Raw genomic sequence first — 26161 nt, forward strand, 5'->3', positions numbered from 1 at the left:
TAATGTTACCTACCTAATAGGGTAGTGGTGATAATTCAGTGAAATCATATACATGAAATGTTTAGCACAATGCCTGGTCCACAGCAAATGTTCCACAAAAATTAACCGCTATGGTAGCATTCTAGCCTTTAAACCATAAAAAAAATCATAGATTATTTCCAAGTGGAAATATACTCATTGGTTAGTCTTCTCAGTTTACTCCAAGAGAAACACTCTTTGTACTAGCATAAAGAAAGGAGAGCACTTGGCCAAAAAATAAAAATACCTGGATAAAGATCCGTGCGGTGTTGTCCTTCTAATTTCACCTTTTGGTAAGGACTAGTATTTAACATTTTTTGTACACCTACCATGTGTCAGGCACTCTATATTCACAGCAGTCCTATGAAGTGGCTGTAACTGTCCCACATTAGAGGCAGGGAAACTGAGGCTCAAAGAAATGAAAGAACATGGCCAAGCCTATGTACTAAGTCAGCAAAACAGGGATTTGAATGCCAGAGGCAATGCTGTTTCAGTTCATCTCACAACGCCTTGCAAGTAGAAAGAAAGAAAGGTTCATGGGCAAAGTCTGGCCCTGCTATGGACTCCACGGTAGTAGCAATATTTCTATTTTGATCTTCCCATTAAAGTCTTATCCTGTAGCTGAGGGGCCTGGCAGAGTGGCAAATGTCACCCTCGAGCAGGCACGTAAGTCAAGTGATAAATCACATTCAAAGTTTGAGTTACTTTCCCTGCTTAGGGATTGTGAGTGGCTCTCCCTAGTTCAACTTCATCAGTTGGCTCCATTGCTACTCAGTGCTAACAGGAAATTGTACTGATTTAGCTGGTAATAAGAGCTTCTCAAGCACTGTGGGTACTTGTCTAGGAGAAAGATTGAATTTAAAAACATGCACCTGGCCGGGCGCGGCGGCTCAACCCTGTAATCCCAGCACTTTGGGAGGCCGAGATGTGCGGATCACGAGGTCAGGAGATCGAGACCATCCTGGCTAACACGGTGAAACCCCGTCTCTACAAAAAAAAATACAAAAAACTAGCCGGGCGCAGTGGCGGGCGCCTGTAGTCCCAACTACTCGGGAGGCTGAGGCAGGAGAATGGCGGGAACCCAGGAGGCGGAGCTTGCAGTGAGCTGAGATCCGGCCACTGCACTCCAGCCTGGGCGGCAGAGCGAGACTCCGTCTCAAAAACAAAAACAAAAACAAAAACAAAAAAAACATGCACCTGAATTTTTTTTTTTTTTTTTAAGCAGCTTTACAAACATCTGAGGAGAAAATGTTCCGTTATCAGATAAAGCTGCTTTGACAATGTGGTTTTTATAATGCTGGGCAGTAGGGGAAGTTGCTGAATACAGACAAGGCATAGTTATTTTTTCTCTTCGTGTGTTGCTTTGGAACATTCTGTTATTTTTATATTTTTAAGCAGATAAACATGCCTCTATAGGTCACAAGAAAACAAATTCTTTATTTTTTTTTTTTGCAAATACATCTTTTCAGGATCATTCCTTAAACAAAGCAGTTTGCTGATTATTAGAGATACTTGTCTGTGTTAGGTGTTTTACTATTTCTAGAGTATTTACATTTACAGCTCTCCTTTCATTTTTCAGCTGAAGAGCACTGAACCTGGCTTGCTTTGAAATCTAAGTCTACCCTTTACTGACTCTGTGACCTTAATTAAGTCACTTTCTCTCGCTGCGCCTATTTCCTCATCTGTAAAATGGAGGTGTTGGTGCTTTCTTTCTAGGATTGTTGTTTTTAATGACTTAATGTAAGTGCAAGCGCTTTGTAAATTATACAAGTTCCTTTAAAAATGAACCACTACTGTTACTATTACTTACATTTAAGGACTAAACTAATTTGGTGTTCACAAGGAGTATTGATGGATTCATAGCATCATGAAGATCTAAAAGTTGTAGTGAGATGCAAGAAATGGATAATGAACAAACGTGTAATCAGTAATTTACTAAAGAGAATAGGGGGACATAGAAGGAGATCCTGTGTGGTTGGAGCTTTTTGGAGAAAGGAGAGCAAAGGGACAGAACATACTTCAAAGATTTTCTATAAGAGAGATACCTTTCCAGTCCACAGAGGATGCTGTGTGCCATCATTTTACAGGCACTGTGGAGTAGTCAAATGGGTCAGTCCCTGACTGCCCACTTCCTAGTTGTGTGAATTCCTTAACTTCTCTGAAAGAAGTGAAGGTAACAACACTTACCCTCGCCAGATTATGAAGATTAAATGGGACAATACTTGTAAAGTGCCTGGTGTATGCTATGGCTTATTAAATATATATCTCTCTTCATCTCCCTCCTCCTCCTCCTTTTTAATTTTTGGTTAGGAAGGAGCTCTAACTAGACAAGCCACTATCAATACTACTAGGAGCTTATGTGCTTCTCAGAGCATTCAGGCAAGGCCTAAAAGCAATCAGTAGAGTCCTGGTTAATACTAGGATTACTCAGAATGCTGCCCAAGCCTGTTAATGGAGTTTGAGTATATGTAGCCACTTCCATTATCATCAGATGCAGAGAAAGTTGTAAGTGTTCAGTATGTGGAAAGACTCTAAAAGGAGGTTTTGAGGGGAAGCAAGTAGGTGTCTGTGCAGTAGGAAAGGTTTGCAGGGATTAAATTCAGGACTTCTTCAGAGATAAGGGTTCTGTGTTGAGGAATGAAGAAAGTAATCACCCACTTATGCTGGGATCTTGGTAAGAAAGTCTTGTTAAGGGATGCCTTGATAAGAATTGAGTTTTCCAAACCATAGAGCTGATTTATTGGGTTATTTTAAAAGTATTTATTATCCACTATTTAGAAATCTTTGAGTAAACAACTGAGGGGTTTATAAATGCAAACATTTCAATTATATAACCTTTTAAGAATTGTTAATTTCAAAAACATCTAGATAAGGATGAGCAGTCAATGCTTTTAGCTATTAAATATACAAGTGCTTACAATTAATCAAGTAAAATGGAAATCATTTGAAGAGAGGAAGCCTTTTTTCACATTGTCAGTTTTAAGCCCAATGAGATCTGTTTGTATAACGCAGTGAGTATGGACAAAATGTGGTCGTAGCACAGCCACCAAATACTTTTGTGTTTCAGATCTTTTCTATAGTCCTCACTAAAGGCAATACATTAAAGCAAATGAGGTTTTGAAAGTTGTCTATATTCAAAGATGGGTAGACTTTAATTTGTTGTCATGGTTATAACACAAGAAATTCCATCTTTTAAATGTTTTCCCTGTGTGGGTTAGAAAATGATTCTGACTTTTCCCGTATGTTTCTTTTGTGTTTTTTTTGCATGTGATAATACTAATAATCCCATCTTACATTTAAGCTTTCCGGTTTTTTCATGTCCATCACCTTATTTCAAGCCAAGATAATTTTAGAACATTACTTCTTACACCAGCAGTTGCCTGACTGTACTGATCTCACAAATTAAGCAGGAAAGGATGTTGAGAAATGAGGTGAACACCTGTGAGCAAATCATCAAAGAATTAGAAGAGGGAAACTGTGAACAGAGTATTCCTATAGAACCTTCTTTCCAAAATATAATGGTTGTGACTGGGGAGGGCCTGAGAGAAATATGATGGAAGGACAGGGTAAACACACCTGTAGGCTTGTCACCTGTCCTAAGGTGAGAGTAGGGGCTGGGGCTGTGAAGAAGGACTGTTGTTTGCGTACCTACCATGCGCCAGGTAGGTGCTGGTAGTTTAGCACACATATTTTTTAAAAGGTAGGCATTGTTACTACCATTCTGCAGGAAATAGGCTCAGAGAGGTATAAGTAAGTCATCAATATGCATTTAAAAAGAAATCTAGTGTTGCTATACTCAGGTGATATTTATAGTCAAATTTCTATTGTGGCCTTCTGGTGCATTTCCTTAGTCTTTTTTAGAAATTCATATGGAATTTCTAAAGGCTGACCTTGGTGGCTCACACCTGTAATCCAAGTACATTGGGAGGCCGAGGCAGATGCATCACTTTGAGCTCAGGAGTTCTAGACCAATCTGGGCAACATAGTGAAACCCCGTTTCCACAAAAATACAAAAATTAGCCGAGAATTGGTGGCAGATGCCTGTAGTCCTAGCTACTCAGGAGGCTGAGGCTGGAGAATCGCTTGAGTCCCAGGAGTAGAGGTTGCAGTGAACCAAGATAGTGCCACTGCACTCCAGCCTGGGTGACAGTGTGAAAGCCTTCCTTTTAAAAAAAAAAAAAGAAATTCAAATGGAAGATTTTATTATGCCCCTGAAAGTGAGAATGGCATGTCTATGTACAACATGGGACAAAGTCAAAATAAAGGTAGTTGTGGAGTATCTCAGTGAGGGCCATACCTGAGGATACTTTGTTCTAGAACCTGGATCTGGTGCTGGTCTTGTTGATTTTGCTTCTTCATCTCTTCCTGTTCTTTTCCGCTGCTGATTCCATCTAGAAGCCATTTCTCCCTCAAGGCCTTTTTCTGATGTCAGGAAACATAAAGATATATTCTTATATTGGTCAATAATTTCCAAAATCTCTTACTGCTTTCAAATCTTATGAATTTCAATAGGTGACGCGTTAAAGAGGAATTATTTTCTCTCAGTGACTTGCCTGAATAAATCTGGTATTTTCTATCATTGTAACCTTCTTGACTCTATTCAAAGCCAGTGTTAATGCATCTAAATCCCATTTATACTTCAAGGTTTAGTTTGGGTCTCTCTTTCGGCATGAAGATCCCTGGCCCCCATACTCCTGGCAGCCCCATCCTGACCCTCACTTTCTGTCTTCAGAACCATGCCATACTGTATGTTTATCACAGTCATAATGAGACCTCATAATATGATGTCTTCAGTGTCACCTGTTATTGATTGGTATATATCTTGTGTCCTTAACAAAGTCAAAAGCTTCTTGAAGCCATTTTGATACCTCCCCCCGGTAAGAGCATGCATGACTACTTTAAAAAAATCTTTAGTGGTATTAATCAGAATGGTGGGCAAAACTGAAGGTCACTGTTGTACCTTAAACATATTCAATGTTATTCTTAGGCTGTGTGGCAGCTGTTTATTGTTTAGCCTACTTAGCTCCCCTTCTTTCTTCTTAGAATCTCCCTGGTTATAGACATTCTTAAGTGCAGAATTTACTGATCTATCTAAACGTTGGTGAGTTTTTGTCAACTTTAACAACATGCAAAAAATTATGTTTCACCAGATGGAACAAACAAAAACTGCTCTTGAATTTGCATGAGGAAATTAAACTCCTGGACCTGGAGTTTAAAGACCTAAGAAAACCTAAAACAAATGAAAAAGACCTCTAAATGTTGGATGGGCTTTAATTAGCATGTAGCCTACATCTCAATTAGGAAGTGTTAGATATATATGGTCATGTTATTTTCAAGGAGCTCAAGTTTCTCTTTTTCTCCTGGAATGAAAGGGCTCTTATTATGTATCTAATCTGCCCTATAAATTGTTTGTTCAGTTATTCATTGTTAATTATTCATTGGGGATTCACTATATTTAAAATCCGTGAGGAGAGAATGGAAACTTTATTTTCTGGGACTTCTTTCTCTTATATTGAAATTTAAATGAGAGTAAATAAGAATAACTTTGTGTGTGTGTGTGTGTGTGTGTGTGTGTTTAAGGATGCTAGAATAAATACCATTGAGATACAAGTATCTCTGAATTAAAAAAAACATTTAAAATTAAGTTTAGTTGTGATAGGTAATTACCAAAGGATGGTTATTTTTTACTAAGGCAATGACTTTTAAATCTTTTTCTCTTTTAAAAAAAGCCAATATAACATTATAACTTATAACATTACAAATAAATGTTATATGGAACTATAGTTTGGAAAACAGATGAATTCTGGACCTCTCTAATTGAAGCGGTGAGGGGGCCTGAAAGCTTATGGATACACAGAACATGGTTTGAAAACCACTAGATTAAGTAAATAACAGCTTCACCCCTGATTGTCACATTTATGTTGGCCTTTTCAGAGTCTTAAGCAATTGCATGTGGACGATATATACCATAAGAGTAATTTGTATTACTCCACTCTGTGACCAGAGATTCTTTACCCCAGTGTTATCTTAACCATTGATTATAGCTGTTTAGCTGTTTGCAAAAATGTTTTCCCACAGACCCAGGAAATAGGATTAACATTGGTCAAGATTCAGCTCCTGGGGTCAAAGATGCTAAGAAACTCTGAATATAGCATTTTAATAATTTACCTTGATTCTAATTTATTTTTATTTAATGGAATTTTCTGCTTAGGAAAGAAGACAGTAACACCTATAGAGGTAAGTTTTACTCCTTACAAACCACCTATAAGAAAAGTTCCAGTCAATGGCATACATAGCTCTACAACAAATACTCAGATGGGGTGGCCTTCTGAGGCTGAATAATAGAGGGTAGCGAATCATTCTTGTGATGTGATTAGGTTAACTTGGGGCTATATTCTTGGTTCTTAGTCTGGTTAGAAATAATTTTAATTTTGGTCTTATGAAACTTTGTTCATACTTCATAAGTTTTCATTTATTCCTGGTGAAGAACTCTTTGAACTTAAATATAAAATATTCAATTTGGATGTGCAATCAGAATGATATATGATGCAATCACATACATACTGTAGTAATCAAAACAGTTATTTTGCTTTTATGTCACAGTTTAGACTTGTGCTTTAGTATATGAGGCTAATGAGTATAATAAAATCTACAATGAAATTCAGAATTGAAAGCCATATGAACTAAATGAAAATATGTGACATGCAGGTGATAGATCTTTCTGCAGTTTTTATAGGAAAAGGTTTTCCTGAAGCACTTCCATATCTACCCAGAAGTTACAGTAGAGTAGGAATCAATCTGGTTTCTCATAGATTGAATTGAATGGACTCACAGAAATCAAAAATTTTTCAGATTGACTATATTTTGTGTTTCCTGGTAACATGAGACTGTGATCATATTACTAGGCAAGAAGATCCATACAGGAAGAAAATCTCGGAATGGTTTGAATATTAAGATGTTAAAAGTGTCCCAGAAATTCCCTTGCTAGCACACTATGAGAATGATCATCAGGTTCAGGAGCTAAAGAATATCAGAGTTATCAGAGTGAGTTACTACAACTGTTTTGAAAAGTGTGTATTCTGATAGGGGAGGAACACTCTGTAAATGTTTATGCTTACGTTGTGTAATGTGTGTCGCTGAAGTATAATGAACTAGTTTGCAATCAGGAAAGTGGAGAGGATAGTCATGAAAACCAGGACAAATGGATGAAGAAAGTAAGAGACAGGCTATAGAGGCGAACAGAGCTTTCTTAACTTGGTGAACACATGGTAGAAATGTTTTTAAAAATACTTTCGCACATTTTGAACCCCATTTTGGAATGATGCCTCGTTGCTGTTTGATATAGCCAACTATTTTCTGTAAAACTTGGAAGAATGTGCTCTACTGAAGTAGCCACTCTGTCTTCTCTGTGCCCTGTGCAGTTTATGCCTCCCATAAAGTGTTTATCACAGAATAACTGTTATTGTGAGTTTATGTATCAGTTACCATTTTAAGGATACAGGCCAAATTTCACTTATTTTATATTCTTAGTGTCTAGCTTCATACCCTGTACCTAATATGTACTTAATAAATATTTATTGACTAAAGGTCCTATATACATCCATACAAATTCTACTTATCAGTTAAGACTCAACTTGAATCCCATACCTTCAATAGTGCCTTCTTGACTACTCCAGATTAAAGAATACTTATCCTGTAGTTTAAATTAAAACAACTGTCATTTATCTTGTTTATTTAATCTTGAATTTCCCAAATTAGGACAATGTGTCATTTCCCCCAACTCCCAGCCCTGCTCCATGCCACACACACCCGTTTTGGCCAGTGAACAGCTTGGGAAAGTGGATAGCACTTTTGTGCAGAGAAAATTGAAATCTTTTGCTCTAGGTATAAGCATCTCTGAACCAGAGTGCATGATTGGCAAAGGAATATGGACAGGATTTTAGCACCATCATTTCAGGTACCTTCGTGCAGTACACAGTCTGCACAACTGTATATGGCGGTCCAAAACATGATAAATGTTTTGATTGGATTGGATCAGGAGAGGTCCCCTGAGTTCTGGAGAGCAAACCAATAAGGAAGATCATGTACTACTTTCCAGACTGTTTTTGGCACATGCTGAAATGAGGTGCTACTTCAGAAATGGACCTTTCAGTGAGTCAGGCGTTTCATGTGAAACTTACTTTCTGGAATGAACTAAGGGGATATTTAAATCTTCTCGTCTACTGTGAGCTCCACTGTTTTGTGGTTACCCATTCTGCAAGGACAGCAATTGCCCATTCTCAAGGATAGCTAGAGAGCTATCATTTTACTCAGAAGCAGGAAGTAGTTCATTGGGAGATCGGGATTGTGTGTATTGTGTGTGTAATTGTGTGTGTGTGTTGTGTGTAAATTGTGCATGTGTGTGTGAGACAGAGAGAGGAAAGGAGAGCAAATGACCTCTGGTTTTGGAGTTAGAAATGCTCTATCTAAAAAACTTTCTAGATTTGATTGTTGATTTCATTTGAATTGCACTGGAACAACGTGGCACATTCTTTTTTTTTTTTTTTTAATTTCATTGATTTTCTAGGAGTACACACTACATTTCTTGACAATGTATACTACTCATGTAAATTCAGTGTGACATATTGGAAGGGCAGCAGACTAGCTATGCTTTGAAATTATCCATCAAACATCGGAAATGTCAAGTTGTTTAGAAGCAAAGAAGCAAACAGAATCCAGAGAATGAGGCTAATTGGAATCTTAAATTATGTTTCTTTTCAGAGGCAGGTACTTGTTCCATTAGAAAAATGAAGTCAGTTGCATTCGGCAAGTTTAACTGAACTTTGTAGACCCCGTGAGTGTGCAGCCTTGTATCATTAAGGGGATTCATTAAATCTATTGATAGCAGCCCTGCCAGATAAGTAGTTTCCTGCCTGGGCCTTTTCACAAGGAGCTGCTGTTTGTCAGTTGCTTGCATCCTGTCACTAAGCTAAGTAATAAAATGTTGAAACTCAATGTGCTTTAATTACAAAATGACCACACCCAGTGAAAGATGTAAAATCTGATTTTAAACATGGAGAGTTATTTCTGGTTATGATCTCATGGTCTGCCAAAACAAAATAAAACAAAAACCCGAAGCATACTCAAGCAACATTGGACTCATTGCACTGAGCTTTTAGATACAAGCATCCTTGACGAGGCCAGACACTGTTCTGCACCCCCAGGGGAACGACTGGCCTTTCATTGATTTCAAAAGGCACTTCCTAGCTGGATCCACTCCCTAGGGATGTTAAGCAAGACTGTGAGCAGGGCCAAATTCTCAAGGCTGAATTCTCAAGGTTGCTCAAGAAAATTGGGAAACTCAGTAATAAAGAATAAAAGTAATAAAACCATGTTTTCAACTTTGCACATGTTGGCTAGAAGGTAGTACTCTCATATGCAAATATTACTAGCTTGTTGGCCTCCCCTGTGGTTATTACAATGTTAGTCAAACTATCTAGAAATTTTTTTTCTTTCCTGAAGCTTTTTTACTATTGAAATTTGAGTACCAGTAGAATTTTTGAATACAAAAATCATTGAAATGAAATTAAAGCCATAAATTACCTTCAAATGCTGGTGCTTTAGTTTGTCTTCCTCTATTTTCAGACGCTTCTGTGAGATTTCTTCCTGTATTTTTCTTTTATCCTGAAATAAAAAAGTTCCAGTATATTTTAGTTTTAAAATTTGCTTAATTACGTTTCCTTGGGGTTGTTGGCACTGTCTGAATGGCTCGTTAGTGATTTTTTTTGGCATTGGTGCGAAACTGCTTTGGAAACTCCTATTTCAAAGCAAAGGAGAGCAAAGTGAGACATTTGAAGCATTTTCCTGATGGGAAAGCACATGAAAAGGTACCTTTTCAAAGAGGGCTTAAACATCCTTCTTCACTCCCCTTTTCTTTCTTCCCCATTAGTCTAGCAAGATTGACCTACTGAGTGATGTAATCGAAAAAGTGAATTGTAAGGAGACAGTTTTGAAATAGATGTGAGGAAACATCGTGAGAAGAGAGACTGATCCTGGCCCAAAGTTTGAGAAGCTTCTGGGTGAAAGAACTTATGTGGCAAAACTGGTCAACCTATGGATCATTAGAAACACTAGGAAGTTGGAAAGTGGGACTGTTTCCTCCTTGTATAGCCTGCTATGGGAAGATAGAGGAAAATAGTTTAGATAGTGCTTCTTAACACTAAGAAGGCTTTTTAGCTCAGGTAAAACAAAACTCATGAAGATATATTGTATCTTTCACCAAGTTTAAATTACATTACTTCAGACAACCCAGAAAGCATAACTACTAATACAAAAAGGCTGTACTTTTAAGAAAATATAGCAAATATACTAAGTAGATAGCCTGGGTTTCACTTTTGCCTCCTCCACTTACTATCTCTGTGTCTTGGGACAAAATCCTTAGCTTCTCTGTGCCTCAATGACCTCATCTGTAAAATGAGGATACTGAGAGTACCTGCTTCATAAGATGTGAGCATTAAATGAGCTGATATATGTAAAAGTTTCTAGAACAGTGCTCGTCACAGTGCTCTAGAGGTATTTAATAACATTAAATAAATAAATATATAACTTGTTAACCACACAGAAAGCAACACATTAAATCTGACAGTGCTTCCATTAGCTTGAAATGTTTTAGAGCTTCTCTGGAATTGTTTGAGACATATGACTAGTCATACAAAAAGGTCTTTATTTCCTCATTTTTGATCAGAGGTGACATTCTCTCCATCTTATTAATATGTGTTGGTTTTAAATCTGCTTTCAAAATTAAAAACTCCCAAAGGATGAAATTTTGTTGCCAATGAAGCCATCCAAAAGAAGTAAGCTATAAAGGTAATTTAGAAGAAGGAGATCCAAAAATATTTGGCAGCGTTATTGATCTAAGTGGATTATTGATATATAAGTGCATGGCTTCCCTGATGTGACTATTTTGAAGATAAAAACTCTTTTTTGATGTATAATTTCAGGTACATTTGTTGAAGAAAAGCAACATATTGCTCTCCAACTGTATGCTGTGTTTCTCTTTGCATGTCAGGAGAATATATGATTTCATCAGCTTATTATTATTATCGAGATAAGGTCTTATTCTGTTGCCCAGGCTGGAGTGCAGTGATAATCATGGCTCACTGTAGCCTTGATGTCCTGGGCTCAAACAATCCTCCTATCTTAGCCTCCTGAGTAGCTGGGACTATAGCGTGCAGTACCATGCCTGGCTAATTTTTTGATGTTTTATTGAGACAGGGTCTCACTATGTGACTCGGGCTATATCGGCTTACTTTCAAAATTTCATAAGTATTTCTTTTGGAAAAAAAATAGCTAGGCAACAGGCATGCATCTTGAGAACCACTTCTTTCTTTGGATGAAATCTGGCCATTAGTAACAAAAACTCTGGAAGCCTCTGTGAGTCAGTTCTTCGCTATCTCTAGAGGTTGTTATTGAGCAAATATTAATTATATTTTAAATTCATTGTGCCAAACATTTTGGTAATTATTTTTCAGGCACCATTTTACTTCATACTCATCATAACAAAGAGATACTATGATAATTTCCATTTACAAAGAGGAAATGGAAATTTAGGGGAAATTAACTCATCCAAGTTTCATCTGACAATTGTCAGAGCCAGGATTTGAACCCAGGCAGTCTGAAGTCAGCCTCCACACTCCTAGCCAATTCACTGTGCCGTTCCCTGGAGTGGAAAGTTAATCAAGCTGGTCACAAATTCTGCCTTTTTCTTCTCCCTCATGAAGTACTGTGGCCAGGAGGCAGCACTGGGACAAAAAGCACTGAGTGTGACCTCTCATTAGCAGGGAGCACATTTTTAGCTCCCTAGAGGCTGGTGCTGCAACTAGCTCTCCATGAAAAGCCCATAGAGAAGAGCATGTTTTGTGTCGTGGACAGGATTGCTGAACTCAGCAATGCCTCCCCACTCCTGCTCATTGCCAGTTTGGGCTAGTTTGCCATTTGTGCTAGTTTCATCTTGGGGTTAGTAATCAGGTAATTGAATCTGTGGGTAGAGGCATGGCATCTGGAGTATTTTGGCAACACCAGGCTTATACAAGAGTTGCTAAGGAATACTAATGTTTCGTCACTCAGAGGTAATATAATGCCTCTCTTATATCAGTCTAGGTATGTAGGAAGGAAATTTCATAATGTTTATAGGCACGATCCTATTTTAAGATAGGTGTACTTTTTCCTCATAAGATATTCATCAGCACAGAGTTATTGTTTCTTTGCCAAATTTCACTGGACTCTGTTAGCATTAATGAAAAATAGTATGACAATAACTTTGTTTCAGTATAGCAGAATAAACTGTAAGTCAACCTTAAGATGTTTATCTAGCTCGGTTGCTAGTGTACCAAAAGTTATCATCGTCAGCTAATTTCTTCCCAAATTTTCATGGAGCAAATAAATGTGAAATGCCATCTGCTTCCCCAAATTTCCCCAGCACCTGGAGCACTTCTATAGATAGCTGTCGCAACCTGGCACATCAGACGTTACTGGTTATTAACGTAACCATTATGAATAACATATTGTTGCTTATTTCTCAATGTTCAACTACCTTGATTTTTTGTTCAATGGGCATTTACCTAGATTTTTAGCCATCTGACAGCCTATTTTAGCAACTGACACCCACAAATTTCAATCTGGAAAAGGTTATCTCTTAATTATTTTGAAAATTAATTTATTCACCTTGTACAACTATAAAGTTATTGTGACCATCCATTAATATGATCCAATGATATTAACACAATCACATATTTGATAAAAAGTAAGCACAATGCTTAAGAGTATAAGTATTTTAGTTATATTATTGATGAACAATGTGCTAAATTCTAATATGCCTAATCCTGTCAAGAAGGCAGAATTGCCTTCTTGTTTGATTATTGATTTATTCAACACTTAGCTACTTATGTGCAAATGCTATATTCAAGATGACATTAGGAGTTGTGCAGTGTTTAAAAATTATTTGGTAGATGTGAGTTTACATTCTTTTTTTTTTTTTTTTTTAGACAGCATCTTGCTCTGTCACAGAGGCTGGAGTGCAGTGGCATAATCGTAGCTCACTGAAGTTTCAATTTCCCAGGCTCATATCATCCTCCTGCCTCAGCCTCTCAAGTAGCTGGGACTATGGGTGCACATCACCACACCTGGCTATATTTTTTATTTTTATTTTTAAGAGACACAAGGTCTTTCTGTGTTGCCCAGGTTGGTTTCAAACTCCTGAGTTCAAGTGATCCTCCCACCTTGGCTAAAGAAAGCAATTTGTGCAAGTAACTATAGTCTAAGAAATAAAGTTATTACATGTAATAGTTTTTCTTTCTGTCTTTACTTTTTTTTTTTTTTTTGAGACAGAGTCTTGCACCATCATTTAGGCTGGAGTGCTAGATTGTAGTGGCACAATCTTAACTCACTGCAACCTCTGCCTCCTGGTCTCAAGTGATTCTTGTGCCTGAGCCTCCCGAGTAGATGAGATTACAGGCATGCCCAACCACGCCCGGGTCATTTTTGTATTTTTAGTAGAGATAATGGAGTTTTGCCATGTTGGCCAGGCTGGTCTTGAAATCCTGGCCTCAAGTGATCCACTTGCCTTGGCCTCCCAAAGTGTTGGGATTACAGGCGCGAGCCACGGCGCCAGCCAACTTATAATAACTTTAGTAGTAACACATGTTATCACTAAGGCACTAGTAAGGATGCAGGTTGAGGGGAGACAGGGAGAGGTTGTTCCTAGCTGATGTCATTAAGAGAAACTTAGGAGTAGCATCTGAGTGGAATATTTTGGGTGGTTACAGTGGGGCTGGGGAGTAGGGAGAAAGGGCATTCAAGTCAAGGGCTTGATGTGAGCAAAGGCCTGGAACCAGCACACTGGGACATTATTTAAAACAAGAAGTCTGGAATCTAAGTTACCATATAAGGAGTAGCAGGAAATTAAGGACAACCAGATGAGGATAGATTCTCAGTAGCGAATACTGAATGGCATGACAAAGGGTTTAGAATTTATTTACATATTGAGATAAGGAGCAATAAAAAGTTTTCAGGGGAAGAAGAATCATAGAGTTAAAAGCATGTTTTAAGAAGTTGAATATGGCCTCATTGTATAGTTGCTGTGGAAGGGAGAGAACACAAAGAGGAGAATCAGTTAGGCCACTGCACAACTCATACATAAGGCCATGAGAGTGTGAATGAGAAGGAGCAGAGGTTATGGATGTCAGAGTTAATAAGGAGTTAGATTTGTCAGGACTTGGCAACTGATGACATCTCATTGAGGAAAAGGAAAGTGTCAAATGGAATGTAAGGCTCTTATGCTTAGGAAACTGATGGGAGAGCAGAATGACACATAGAAATAGGAGTATCAGGAGAAGGAAGATTTTGGGAAAAAAGATGATGGATTTACCAAGTTTGAGGTGACCTTGGGCCAAATAGGTGGAATTATCTGCTAGGCAGTTGGAATGTTGGATGGAGAGAGATGAAGAATCAGAGCTAGAGATAAAGATGTGGGAGTTTTGAAAGGGATAGATGAGAGCAATGGGAGACATTTTTTATGAAAAGAAAAGGAGGCTAAGGAGAGCCTCCATGAAGCACCTACCTTTAATGGGTATAGGAGAAGGGGAACCCATGTGGAAGTTTATTTTGGGTCAGTCTGATATTATTTATAATAGGACTTGGTGAATTTGGCTGCATAACTGAAAGGAGCAATGAACGAACACATGTTATTTCAAATAAACAGATTGTGGGGAGCACAAAGGGCAACCACTGAGTCATGATATTGTAAGTTGTGAGAGATCTACTAATCCTACAGTCCAAATGCTTCATTTTACATGTAAGAGTTTGAAACCTTAAGAGGTTAAGTGGCTTGCTTAGAAAGGTATTTAGTAGCAGGGCCAAGACTTGTAAGAAGATCTTAATTCTCAGTCCTGGGCTCTTTTTACTTCTCACTATCTCTACAAAAGAAAAGCATGGTTGTGGGCATTTAGGCAAGGATAAAAGTAAAGAAAAATAGAAGCCATCATACTACTTGACTAGAAAGAGGGTATAGGTAGTTTTTCTAAACCATCTGAAACAATTGGAAGAGGCAAGTTAGAGCAATGACTGAAGAATTAAAATAGTTGAATGTTTTCAGGTTCATTTTGCTAGAAGCTGATAATCTTACAACTTCATGATTAGCTTTGCTGATATTTTCATTGCCTAGGGTCCGAAAAAAACACTAGTAGAAACCTCTTATTTGAATGTAATTACTACCAACAGTGCAGAGTTGGTGGTGTACAAGTAATGGTAACTTGGAAAAAAAGAGATGTGCTAACAATATTCTTAGGAAAGAATCCAGGGCATAATTAGAAGTTTACCAGATTTCAGTAAAAGTATGTTTTAACGATTCTTGAGAAACATTCTTAAAAAAATTATTGAAAATGGAGCAACAATTTCAAGAGGGAACACAGATCATAAGGCGTGGGCAATTTACGAATGGAAACATGGACACACAATTAAAAATGATGTCAGGTAAGAGGAAAAGAGAGCTACTATTTAAAAAAATAAAACCAAATCATTTACTGTCACTGAGAGTTTCCCAATAAGTTCACACAACCAAGAATAAAGATAAGACAGTGACACTTATTTATAATAGTGTAAATAAGGTAAAAATTCAGGGTGATGTGAAGATGTGAAACATGAAAACACTGAGGGCACAAAAAGTGCATGTGTGTGTGTGTGCGTGTGTGTGTGCGCATGTGTGTTATGCTAAGGACAAAAAGATAAAGGCAACAAGATGACTGCTGAGATACATAGCATAATATTAAAATGACAGAGGTAAAATACTATTCCGTTTCTACTTTACTTTCATATTTTTGATTAAGGAGAATAATCTTGATCCTCAAAAGGGTAGAACAAAAATGTCTAAAGGGAAATCAAAGCTGAAGAGGAAATACAGCATTAAAGACAGAGCTGCTCTAGTCTTCAGTCTCTGATGGGTTTCATTTCAGTGGGTAGAAAAATTTATAGACATGACAGAAAAATATTGTTAAGTAACCTCCTTGGAATCTTGGATGAAGTGAAAAGATACCAGAAGACTGAAAGTGGCAAATGACCCAATTTTTTGAAGAGGCAAAGAGGTGAATAATGAATATTTAAAGACTGATGAAATTATGGATTAATCCCTAGCAAAGTTGTAGAGTGAACTGCATCTAGACAAGGAATGTGGTATTTAGACAAGGAATAAGTCTAGGTGGTAGCAGTTGAGAACTAAAAACAAAGCATTTAAAACACACTATTTTTTATTGCTTAATTATTTCAAGATCTGCAGATAACAAAGGTTTAAGCTGGTTTTAATGATAACTAACATTTATTAATTTTTTAATGTTTTTAATATTATTTATCATCTAAGACTCAATAATTATTCATCCATATTTTCTTTTAAAAAATGACTGTAATTCAGCTGAATTTATTTTGATTCATCATAGATGCTGAGTAATTGGTTTTCTAAATTTTTAACTATGTATCTGAAGTTTTATCAAATAATTATTTCCTATTGACTTAAGATGAAACTTTTATTACTTACTAATTTTTTAAACTGTACATTAGGGTCTGGTTGCAGGTTATCTGTATAGTTTTCCAACTATTGATTCTGGTACCAATACTGCATAGTTTAGATCATTTACCAATTAGATATATTCAAGTTTTCCTTTATTGCTCTTATCAAAAATGTATTGATTAATAGCCATAGTTTATTTTTCTAGTTGGACTTTGGAATCGTTTTGTTAAATTCCAATAGAAACAAAATTGAAAACCCAACTAATTCCTTATTTATCCACATTCCCCACTAAATCAGAGAAATCAACCAACCAACCAACCAACCAACCAACCAACCAACCAACCGAACAAGCAAAAATCTACACGCCTTGATGAAATTTAAAAAGTTACTCTTAATGGTCACTATCCAGAGATAATCAGAGATTGATAATGTTATATAAGATTTATATCTGCATAGTTTATTACAGTTCATATAAAATTGGGATTATTTTTACATGTTTAGTAATATAAATTGGCCACACCAGCAATGGATGAGAATACCTCCTTAGAGATATTGATTGAAACTGTATTAAACTTAAAATAAATTTGGAAGTATATGATAACTTTTCTGTTTTAAAACTGCACTTTCAGGAATAATATGTGTCTCTGGTCACATATAGTATGTCACTTGGTAAAGTTTTGTTAAATACTGCCCATTTCCTTAGTAGGTATAAAAATGCAAACATTTCTTCATGTAAATCTGGCATACTTGCTTACTAGTATTATTTTTAAATTTTAACATTGTAAAATGTTGTAGCTATTAAGGATGGAAAATTTTCACATTATATTTTCTGATTAATTTGTGTTTTTCAGAGAACTACTGCTTTATATATATTCATTGTGTATCTGGCTTCTTTACTGAACTTTCAAGTCAATTCTTATTCTTCACCTTAGAGACACTGAAGATGAAAACTAGAGAGTTCATTAACTTTCTCAAGTCACGCGATTGATCGAGTGGTGGAACTTGTGTCAAACCTGATTTTCTACAATTCCAGGGGTGATGCTTTTTTATCTTTTTATTTTTATTATTTGCTTTCTTCCTTATTGCTTTCCAAATATATCAATAGAAATACAATTCCCTAAATAAGGGACATTATAACAGCAAGGGGCTTTATACTCATCAGAGTTCTGATCAACTCTTAGCACCAACTTCTAACAGTTACACTGACAATTTGGAGACTGTCTGGAATGAGTCTGTGAAGAATGACTGAAATCCAGAAAACAAAGCTGTATAGCTTCAGTGGCAGGAGTCATGATAATTGGGTGGAAGTTAAAGGCAACCAGATTCTGGTACATTATGTCAGAACTCTTAACCCAGAGAGTTATTCTCAAATGGAAAAGGGTGTTTTAAGGGGTGTTGATCCACCTGATATTGAAGTGCTCAAGGAGAAGCTCAAGGTGAGCTTGAGCATGGTGTTAACAGAGTGAGGACGTGGATAAAGAAGTTTCTACATTTTCTTCTGTTCCAATGATTATGCCTGCATCTAGCTTTGAAATACCCTACTTCTTAAGTTAGCCATGGGAATTGGGCATGGTTATCACTACTATTTATGGGGTGAATTGAAAAGCACACATTTTCTAAACCCCATTTATCAAATAATTGTAGTCTTCTTTCCCAACCTTACAACACATTCTAACAGACCTCTAAACAGAATCCAGTGTGTGTTTTACTTATTTATTCCTTTGTCTACCCTATCTTGTTTGTTCTAACAAATAGCGACAAAACAAAACAAAACCAGGATAAACAACAAACACAAAACAAACCCCTGAATAATCAAGGGGTGATGGTAAACTTGGCCAGGTCTTCAGTGAAGAAAAATCTGTCAGTAGGCCAGACAATCATTAGCTTTCACCCTTTCTCAGCTTGATTGTATTTGTTCATTCATTCATTCACCCACTCAGGACGGTTTTTTTTGTTTTGTTTTGTTTTGGTGCTCCAGCTAGTGTTGAGCTCTTTGTTGAGGGAACTGTGAAAGATGCAAGGATGTCTTTGTCTTGAGAATTCCTGGCTGGAGGGAAGAAGCTACGTAAAGAAGTGGGATGGGGAGGAAGGCAGAGGCAAAAAGGGCCTGAACTATTAGGTGTTCTGAAAAATCACTTTGATTCTGTTCCAACCCTCTTAAAACAATAACAAATGCTTCTGAAATGACACCACAATCTCTTCTTGCCCACTTCTATTCCTTGCAAACTGGGGAAAGTGGGAGGAAACTGCAGAGGTGGAGAACTGCTTCAGGTTAGAAAATGTGGTTAAGCAAAGCAGAACCTCCATAGTTTCTTCTCTTGACTCCACTTCAAACTGTATTCACAAGCGTGAACAACAGAAATCTGAGGAAGTTCTTTTCCTTTTTTTCTTTTCTTTTTTCTTTCCTTTCCTTTTCTCTTTTCCGTCTTTTCCCTTCCCTTCCCCTTCCCCTTCCCCTTCCCTTCCCTTTCCTTTCCTGATGGAGTCTCACTCTGTTACCGAGGCTGGCGTGCAGTGACGCAATCATGGCTCACCGCAACCTCTGCCTCCCAGGTTCAAGTGATTCTCGTGCCTCAGCCTCCCAAGTAGCTGGGATTACAGGCATGGACCACCATGCCCAGCTAATTTTTGTATTTTTAGTAGAGACTGGGTTTCAGCGTGTTGGCCAGGCTGGTTTTATACTCCTGGCCTTAAGTGATCTGCCTGCCTCAACCTCCCAAAGTGCTGGGATTATAGACATGAGCCACCGTGCCCAGCCAGAAATCTGAGGAAGTCCTGAACAGGGGTCAGGGGTGTGATTTTGATGTTTATAAAAATTTATCATGATGGTCAGAGAATCCGATAAGCAGAGGAATGGATTCAAGTTCCAACATTTGACTAATTCCTTAGCTTTTCTTGGCCTTGGCTTTCTACTATAAAACGGGAATGATAACATATGCTTTTGAAAATACTCATAGGACTAATTAGACAAATGAGATAAAATGGATGTGAAAGTTTTATTTTTCATAGCCTAAATGCCATGTAAGAATAGGCACTGTTATTATTGTTAGAAATCTCACAATTCTTTTTCTTAGGAGATGTCCATTTTATTCCACAGTTGTTAGCATATTTGATTAATAATAGCTGTTGTAGCCCACTTTGCTATGTTACATCATCCTGTGTCAATCACTGATACATTTAATAGGTTGAAAACTTGATGCTTAGGACAGAAGAATCTAGTTTTAAGTTCCATTCAGAACTTCTGAGGATAACCTAGCTGTGTGTCTTAAGTGGCTTGACTGAATCCTCTCAGTCCCTGGGATTTTATGTAAAAACTATAATTACAGATCTCACTCAAACTGCTTTGATGATGTTTTAGGAAAATGTGCATGCCACAGGGTTCTGGGTAAGGGAACTTCTTAAGCAGTAAATGTTCATGGAGTCTCTTCCCAAAATGACATTACTATCATTTAAATAAATTAAAATATTCTTATTTCATTTTAAGAGAGGGTAGGTAGTTGGAGACTGTAGATTAAAAAGTGGAAGTCCTACTGCAGTTTTAGCATTGAACTATGTTACATTTGTTTATACTCTGGTTAGTCTTAGATGCTTATTCTCTAATTTGTTTTAATCATAGTTTTCTAAAGAAGCAGCTTTTCCTTTCAACCATCCAGTAATGTTCAGAAAGTTCATGGGGATCTTTGTCAGTAGAGGATTTAGCAAAGTAGCATTATCATTCTGTTGCACAGTGGAAAAACCTTCCCTAGTTATCAAAAAGCAGTTTCCTTAATGAGCTATCAAAATTATTATACCTCATCACATGGTCTCCTTTATGGGTGGGCTATTATGTTTGGCAAAGAAGTGTGGCATACCACATTTGTTTGAAGAAACCTTTCGCCTCTGGAAGAAACATGTAATCTTGGTACAGCACTGTGGAAAATTGTGCTGAGGTTACATTGTTGACTATTGTGGCATGGGACTTTTTTATTTAGAAGATTGCTACATCTTCATGTACCATCTTCATGTGAATTTCTTTGGAAGCTCATGACAAATTAGAAGTTGTTCCTCTAACTATGTCTTCATCATGAGATATGTTGGTTAACAATGGGGCATTATACATTCTTTGGCCACTGGTACTTTAAGAATTCCTTAGAACTCTAAATAATACAATGATCCAAACACATGTTAAGGTATGCCTTTGTTAAAGACCCAGTCTAGTTTACACTTGTTTTTACTCTCTCACTGATTCAGATAGAGCGAATAAGGAAAAATATATATGGTCAGTCTGGAATACAGAAGCAGGGCTGACTTCTTGGGTTTGTGACCTGTGAAGTCACCCAGGGCATCATGCTCAGAAGGGCCTAGCACTTAGATCAAAGCTCTGTTGTCACCGCCTTGAAATTTTGAATACCTTTTGAACAAGGGCCACCGCATTCCATTGTGTTTTTGGCCCCACAAATCACACGGCAGGTCTTGCTTTGGGCCACTGTCTTATTGACTGTTAGATGATCCCAGATATTGACAAAAAGGGAACAAGATGAGGTAGAGTGCTCGGAGACACTTGTAACAGGGAACATGTGCTAAAGAAGTAACTAGAACCCATCTGTGTTCATGTTATTGTTTTAATATTGGTCTCTGTACTGTGGAGATTTCTGTTTTATGTAAAGAACTCCATGCCTCTTAAATTCCTATATTTACAAATCAAGAAAAACTTATTTGGGTATTTGGGAGTGGAAAGCAGTAGGGAGTGGATCTGGGGAAATGTGAGAGTTTTTTTTTTTTTTTTCATCATGAGCGGCTTTGGCCAGCAAAATCTGGCTCTGCTGCTTAAATTCCAGTGTCAGGACTTTATATGGCTCCTTTCCAAATGGAGGCAGTCCTAAGCAGGTGCTTGTACTTGTGATTATTTTTATTGTCCAACTTTTGACAGAACTCACCCCTTCACGTCTAGGCTCAAACGTCACCCTCTTTGTGAAGCCCATCCTGACCACTCTATTTAAACTTACAACGCACTCCCATCCCCACTCCTCACACTCCAGATTCCCCTTATTTCACCTCTTTTCATTCAAATGCACAAGGTGTGGTGCATAGTAGGTGCCTAATAACCATTAATTGAATAGAGGCATGAGAGACTGTGTTGATAACACACATTCCTTACAATTAAAGGCAAGCCTGGATGAGAATAAAATGTCAGCTTTCTTCTTACTCTCTTTTCCTCAGTGGAGTCTGTTCTCTGAAAGTGGATTCTGGTTCTTAAACTTCCTCTGAGTTCATCCTTCAAATAGAACTGAGTCTCTGATCACAAGACAGTCTAAGATCTAGTTTTCCAGTTTGAGCATATTCATATTTGTAATGGTATTTTCCAATGTCACTGTAGGCATGGGGGTAAGAAAATGTATTAGCTGTGGAGGAGATGTCAAAAGTATACGGAATGTCACTCATTCTAAGGGAATCTTTGTGTTTTTGAGGAGAGATTCCCTGGGCCTTTTCATTGTTCTTCAGTGTGGCCCACGTTCACTTTCAGACAGGAACTCTGCAGGGATAACTCTGTCAGTGGTACATTCAGTCCTTCATCTCATGCTTCTCGAGAATGCTGGAGTCATTGGTATCCTCAGTTCCAGTATTGTTAAAGGTGAATTTCAAATTACTAGTCTATTTCAAAATACTATTGAGTTCCAGTTAACTCTCCTTTTGTAGAAAGATCAACTATTTTTTAAAATGTGTACTGACTTGAAAAGGGCCTCAAGAGACATTTTAAAGATCAACATAATATTTAATTAACTTTAAGCAGCCCTGTTTTAAAATTATAGTTGAAAACTGAACTTCTAGGCAAAGGGGTACTTTGACCATTAATTTGGTAAGGGAAGAGTTGGTGCATGGATAAAGTAATAAGGAAGAACATGAAAGCAATTGTGTAAAATAGAATCTATGTTTGGTACACCCAAACTGAAGTACCTACCCTTGAACAATTGTTTCTGCATACTATCATAATTTTGCTCTTATTCTCTTTAAATCTTTGAGAAGACGTCTGACTAATCAAAAATTCAATTTACTGATCTGATATGAGAAATGAATGGCTTCACGATAGTTATTTAGTTTTCAATTTGAGAACCTAAGTATCTCATTGCAACTACTTAATGTGTTTAATTTTTTTTTTTTTTTTTTTTTTGAGAAAAAGAAAAAGACGGGCACTTGGATCTTGGTTCTGTCAAATTCTGGGTATATTTTTTCAATTTATTTTTTCAATTCTCTTTTCAATTTATTTTTTCAATTCTTTGCAGTGAACATAATGACTTTTTAGGCACTTGAAACCAGATAGAATAAATACAACTGTGAAGATTATTTTATTTTATAGCCAGTCATTGGAGAAACAAATTTTAATGTAAAAATCAAATAAATCCTATAGTGTAAAAGTTTTTTTTTTTTTGTCTTCCAAAGTGAGGTCTATGTGTTGGTATGTCTGGGTGCATTGTTCTGATTTCATTCTTGAAGAATATAAAAAATTATTTCCAGTGTAGGTAAACAGGAGGAAAAAGCTAAAATGCAAAGATTCTCACTGAGTTTTAGTCTAGATTGGAGATTCTGAGGCTTCAGTACTTCCAAAAATGAAATAATTCTTGCAAACTCTCTGCATACTCTGTGATTTTGTTTTCCTCGGGGGGAAGAGACTAGCTGAGGTGGCTTCCTGGGCAAGGCAAGGGTGAGGGTGAGGAAAGCTGGCATGTCCCAGGGCGTCCAAGAGGGAGGAGACTGGATGTGCTGTTTCCATGGACACACCACTGCTCCACTTTTCCTCTAGGTGGTGACAAATGTGACTGGATTTAGCCTGGTGAGGTGTAGGCTGGTTTATGAGAAATTTGTTCCCATAAACTTTTTCCAGTTTTTTCCCTACAACCTTTATACAAGTAGATTACTTCCAAGCTAGAATTACTTTGTGATCTTACATTGGAGATTTGTTTAATCCTTTCTAATGGGATATATTTAGGCTGATGGAATAATCCAAATATTTTTTTAATCATCAAAAAAGCATACATCTGTATATTCAGGAACCTACTTACTCTCTTGATGGCTTTTAAGACATTATGACCATTTTCTGTTTCTATTTGCAATTGGAACCTTCAGTGACTAAGATTCCTAGCCTTAGAAATAACTGTATACAGCCATATCTTTGGAAATGTGTGGTTTTGGTAAGAGTTATAAGGTGCACTGGAAGGAAAAAGGGCTCGAGCAAGGGTGTGCCCCAACTGAAAGAGGAAAATTCAGAACAAGGGTCTACGTGTCTATTTCAATTAGCTAATTAGGAGATATAAGCATTCGAAATAGTGGAGCTTGTGACCACACAACTCACGCAGTCTAATAAAGTAACCTTTAGACAACAGCTGTAATGTAACAGGCCCGTGCCAAAAACAACAGAGTAGAGCCGAGTTCCTGTCCCTTAAAGCAGGACAGCTGAGATGGTGTCTCAGTGTAACAACAAAAAAGAACAAAACAAAACAAACAACAATCCCGATCGAGGTTTTCTGAAGAGAGGAAAATGTAATAATTAGAAGCTAGACATTTAGCAAAGCATTGTTTTAAGGATAAGTAGCAACCTTATCAATAGACTTCTGGTGTCTTACTACTGGCTAAGAACACATTTCAATTTACTGAATGTTTCTGGGTGAAACTGAGACATTGTATCAATTTAGTAAAAAATCTAAATTAGGATTAGCGTAATTAGATATACAATGAAAATTTTAAGAACAACAACAACAAATCCCTGATCTAGCATCAGTTTTTAAAAAGTACTAATTTTTTTCCTATACCTAATGTCAGTGGCAGAAAACGCTGAGAAATTGGGATATTGCTTTATAAAGATCTTTTATTTCTTAAAACAATTACATCAAAAGTTGTAGCTAATGATAAATGATTGTGACACAGATTTTCAAGTTACTGCCAAACACAGGGCTTTATAAAATTAAAAAGAAAGCTGGATCATTTAAGAAAAGTAATTTATTTCTTGCTTTGACTTTTTCCCGGAACAAACATAAAAAATGTACGATTTTCCTTCTCGGTATTAACAAAATATTTTCCAAATCCACTGCATGCACTGCATTCCTTTATCAGGATCTTATTCAGTTTGTGACTCTGCTGGAAACTGATATCTTAGAATTAATCTGATACGTGCTTTTACCTACTTTTCTCTTGTTTAATGCTTAAATTACGTATACTAACATTCATTTTAATTATCTTAGGTTTTCTGGAACATGCTATCACACTACAAATACAAAGTTTCAGGTCATTTTTAAAATTTCTTTTTCTCTCTTTTAAAAAAAATGCTAACTTTTTGATGCATTCATAGCTTAAAAAAGTTTCCAAGTTGGGGATCTGTGTTTTGATCTAAGACCAGTCAAATGAACATTTAAGGAAAAACTGCTTTTCTAAGGTACACAGAGTGTGAAAGATAGTTAATCAGACTGCCTTAACAGCTTTTGATTGTTGTTTAAAACGTAGGCACAGCCTTTTTGAAAATCAAGAACATTTGCCCTGTACTCAGGTTCTGAAGCCCCAGAGTTACAGAGGGTCATAAGGGTTAAGAGAGAAACAGAGACGCGTCCATGAAGGCTGACAGTTCTGTTTTTCCACTTACAAGGGCTCAGCGACAGGGGCAGCCGGCCACGGTCTGCCTTCCTCTAAGCAACCACCTTCATGAGTTATAACTGTACGCAGACTTACTGTGATGGCCTGGAGTCTTCCCTTCACCAGCTCAGCTTCTTCCATTCTAGAAGTCAAGGACAGTCAGACGGGGAAGCAAGTCCAAAGCTACCATAAATCAAGGAGCCTCCTGGGGGAGAGGAGCGGGGGTGACAGAAGAGAAGCAGGGAGAAATCCGCTCTTTGCACCAGTGGAGAAATGGAGAAATTCCCGACTTGTCAGGAGCGTCTCCGAGCAGATGCACAGATCAGGCCAGACAGACACATGTAATGAGGGTGTGCTGGGGAGGCAGACGCTGAGGCTGCTGGCATGAGTTGACTGACAAGTTTGAACGGCAGCGGCACAAGCCCTTTTCCTTCAGGAGCTGCCAGCTCTTTGTTGTAATGTGCACAGTTAGCAAGGCACATTTTCTTATTAACTGTTCCTTACCCAATTCATTATTTTCCAGGAGTGGCACAGACAGCCAACACACTGAGTGTTTAATCAGCCTCTGCTCTAGCAACACACAGCCATCCCCGGATGTGTGGGTCTGTGTGTGTTTGTACAAAGCTCGTTTACCTGCTCTCTACCTCTAGAGAGAGAGCCTTACCTTGGCTGAGGCAGAAGTGCCAAGTCACTTGTTTGCCTTTCTTCCACTGATTGGCTTTGATAATAATACAACAATCTATAGCTACTTTAAACTTCATGTAGCGGTGAATTTACGTTGGTTTGTTCTCCCCCTTCTACACCCCACCCCCGACCCACCTGCTCAGCAATTTGTTGCAAACTTTGGAATCTTTAGGTCATGGAGAACTCAAAGGTGTTAATGTGACTATATTGAGAAGTTGGCCCACCAGGGTATTTAGTGTGGCTTAAACACCAAGTGCCACCTTTTGTTATTGCTTGACTTGGATTTCTGTGGAATGCAGTTCTTTCTTGGACGTTGTTCAGAAATGA

General features: G+C 37.5%; 1 protein-coding gene across 1 annotated transcript in view; it reads right to left on the bottom strand.

Annotated features, from left to right (window-relative positions):
- Nucleotides 1–25706, bottom strand: part of LOC105485455 (palmdelphin) — a 48068-nt gene extending 22362 nt beyond the window's left edge. The window contains exons 1-3 of the mRNA XM_011747816.3: nucleotides 25247–25706; nucleotides 9601–9681; nucleotides 4316–4440 (exon numbers count right to left, since the gene is read on the bottom strand). Of these exons, the coding sequence (XP_011746118.1) occupies nucleotides 4316–4440; nucleotides 9601–9681; nucleotides 25247–25291 (251 nt within the window). The 5' untranslated portion in view covers nucleotides 25292–25706. The remainder of the gene's footprint in view (nucleotides 1–4315; nucleotides 4441–9600; nucleotides 9682–25246) is intronic.
- Nucleotides 25707–26161: the final 455 nt, after the last annotated feature.

The sequence above is a fragment of the Macaca nemestrina genome, chromosome 1, assembly GCF_043159975.1.
Source record: "Macaca nemestrina isolate mMacNem1 chromosome 1, mMacNem.hap1, whole genome shotgun sequence".
In the NCBI taxonomy this organism is placed as follows: domain Eukaryota; kingdom Metazoa; phylum Chordata; class Mammalia; order Primates; family Cercopithecidae; genus Macaca; species Macaca nemestrina.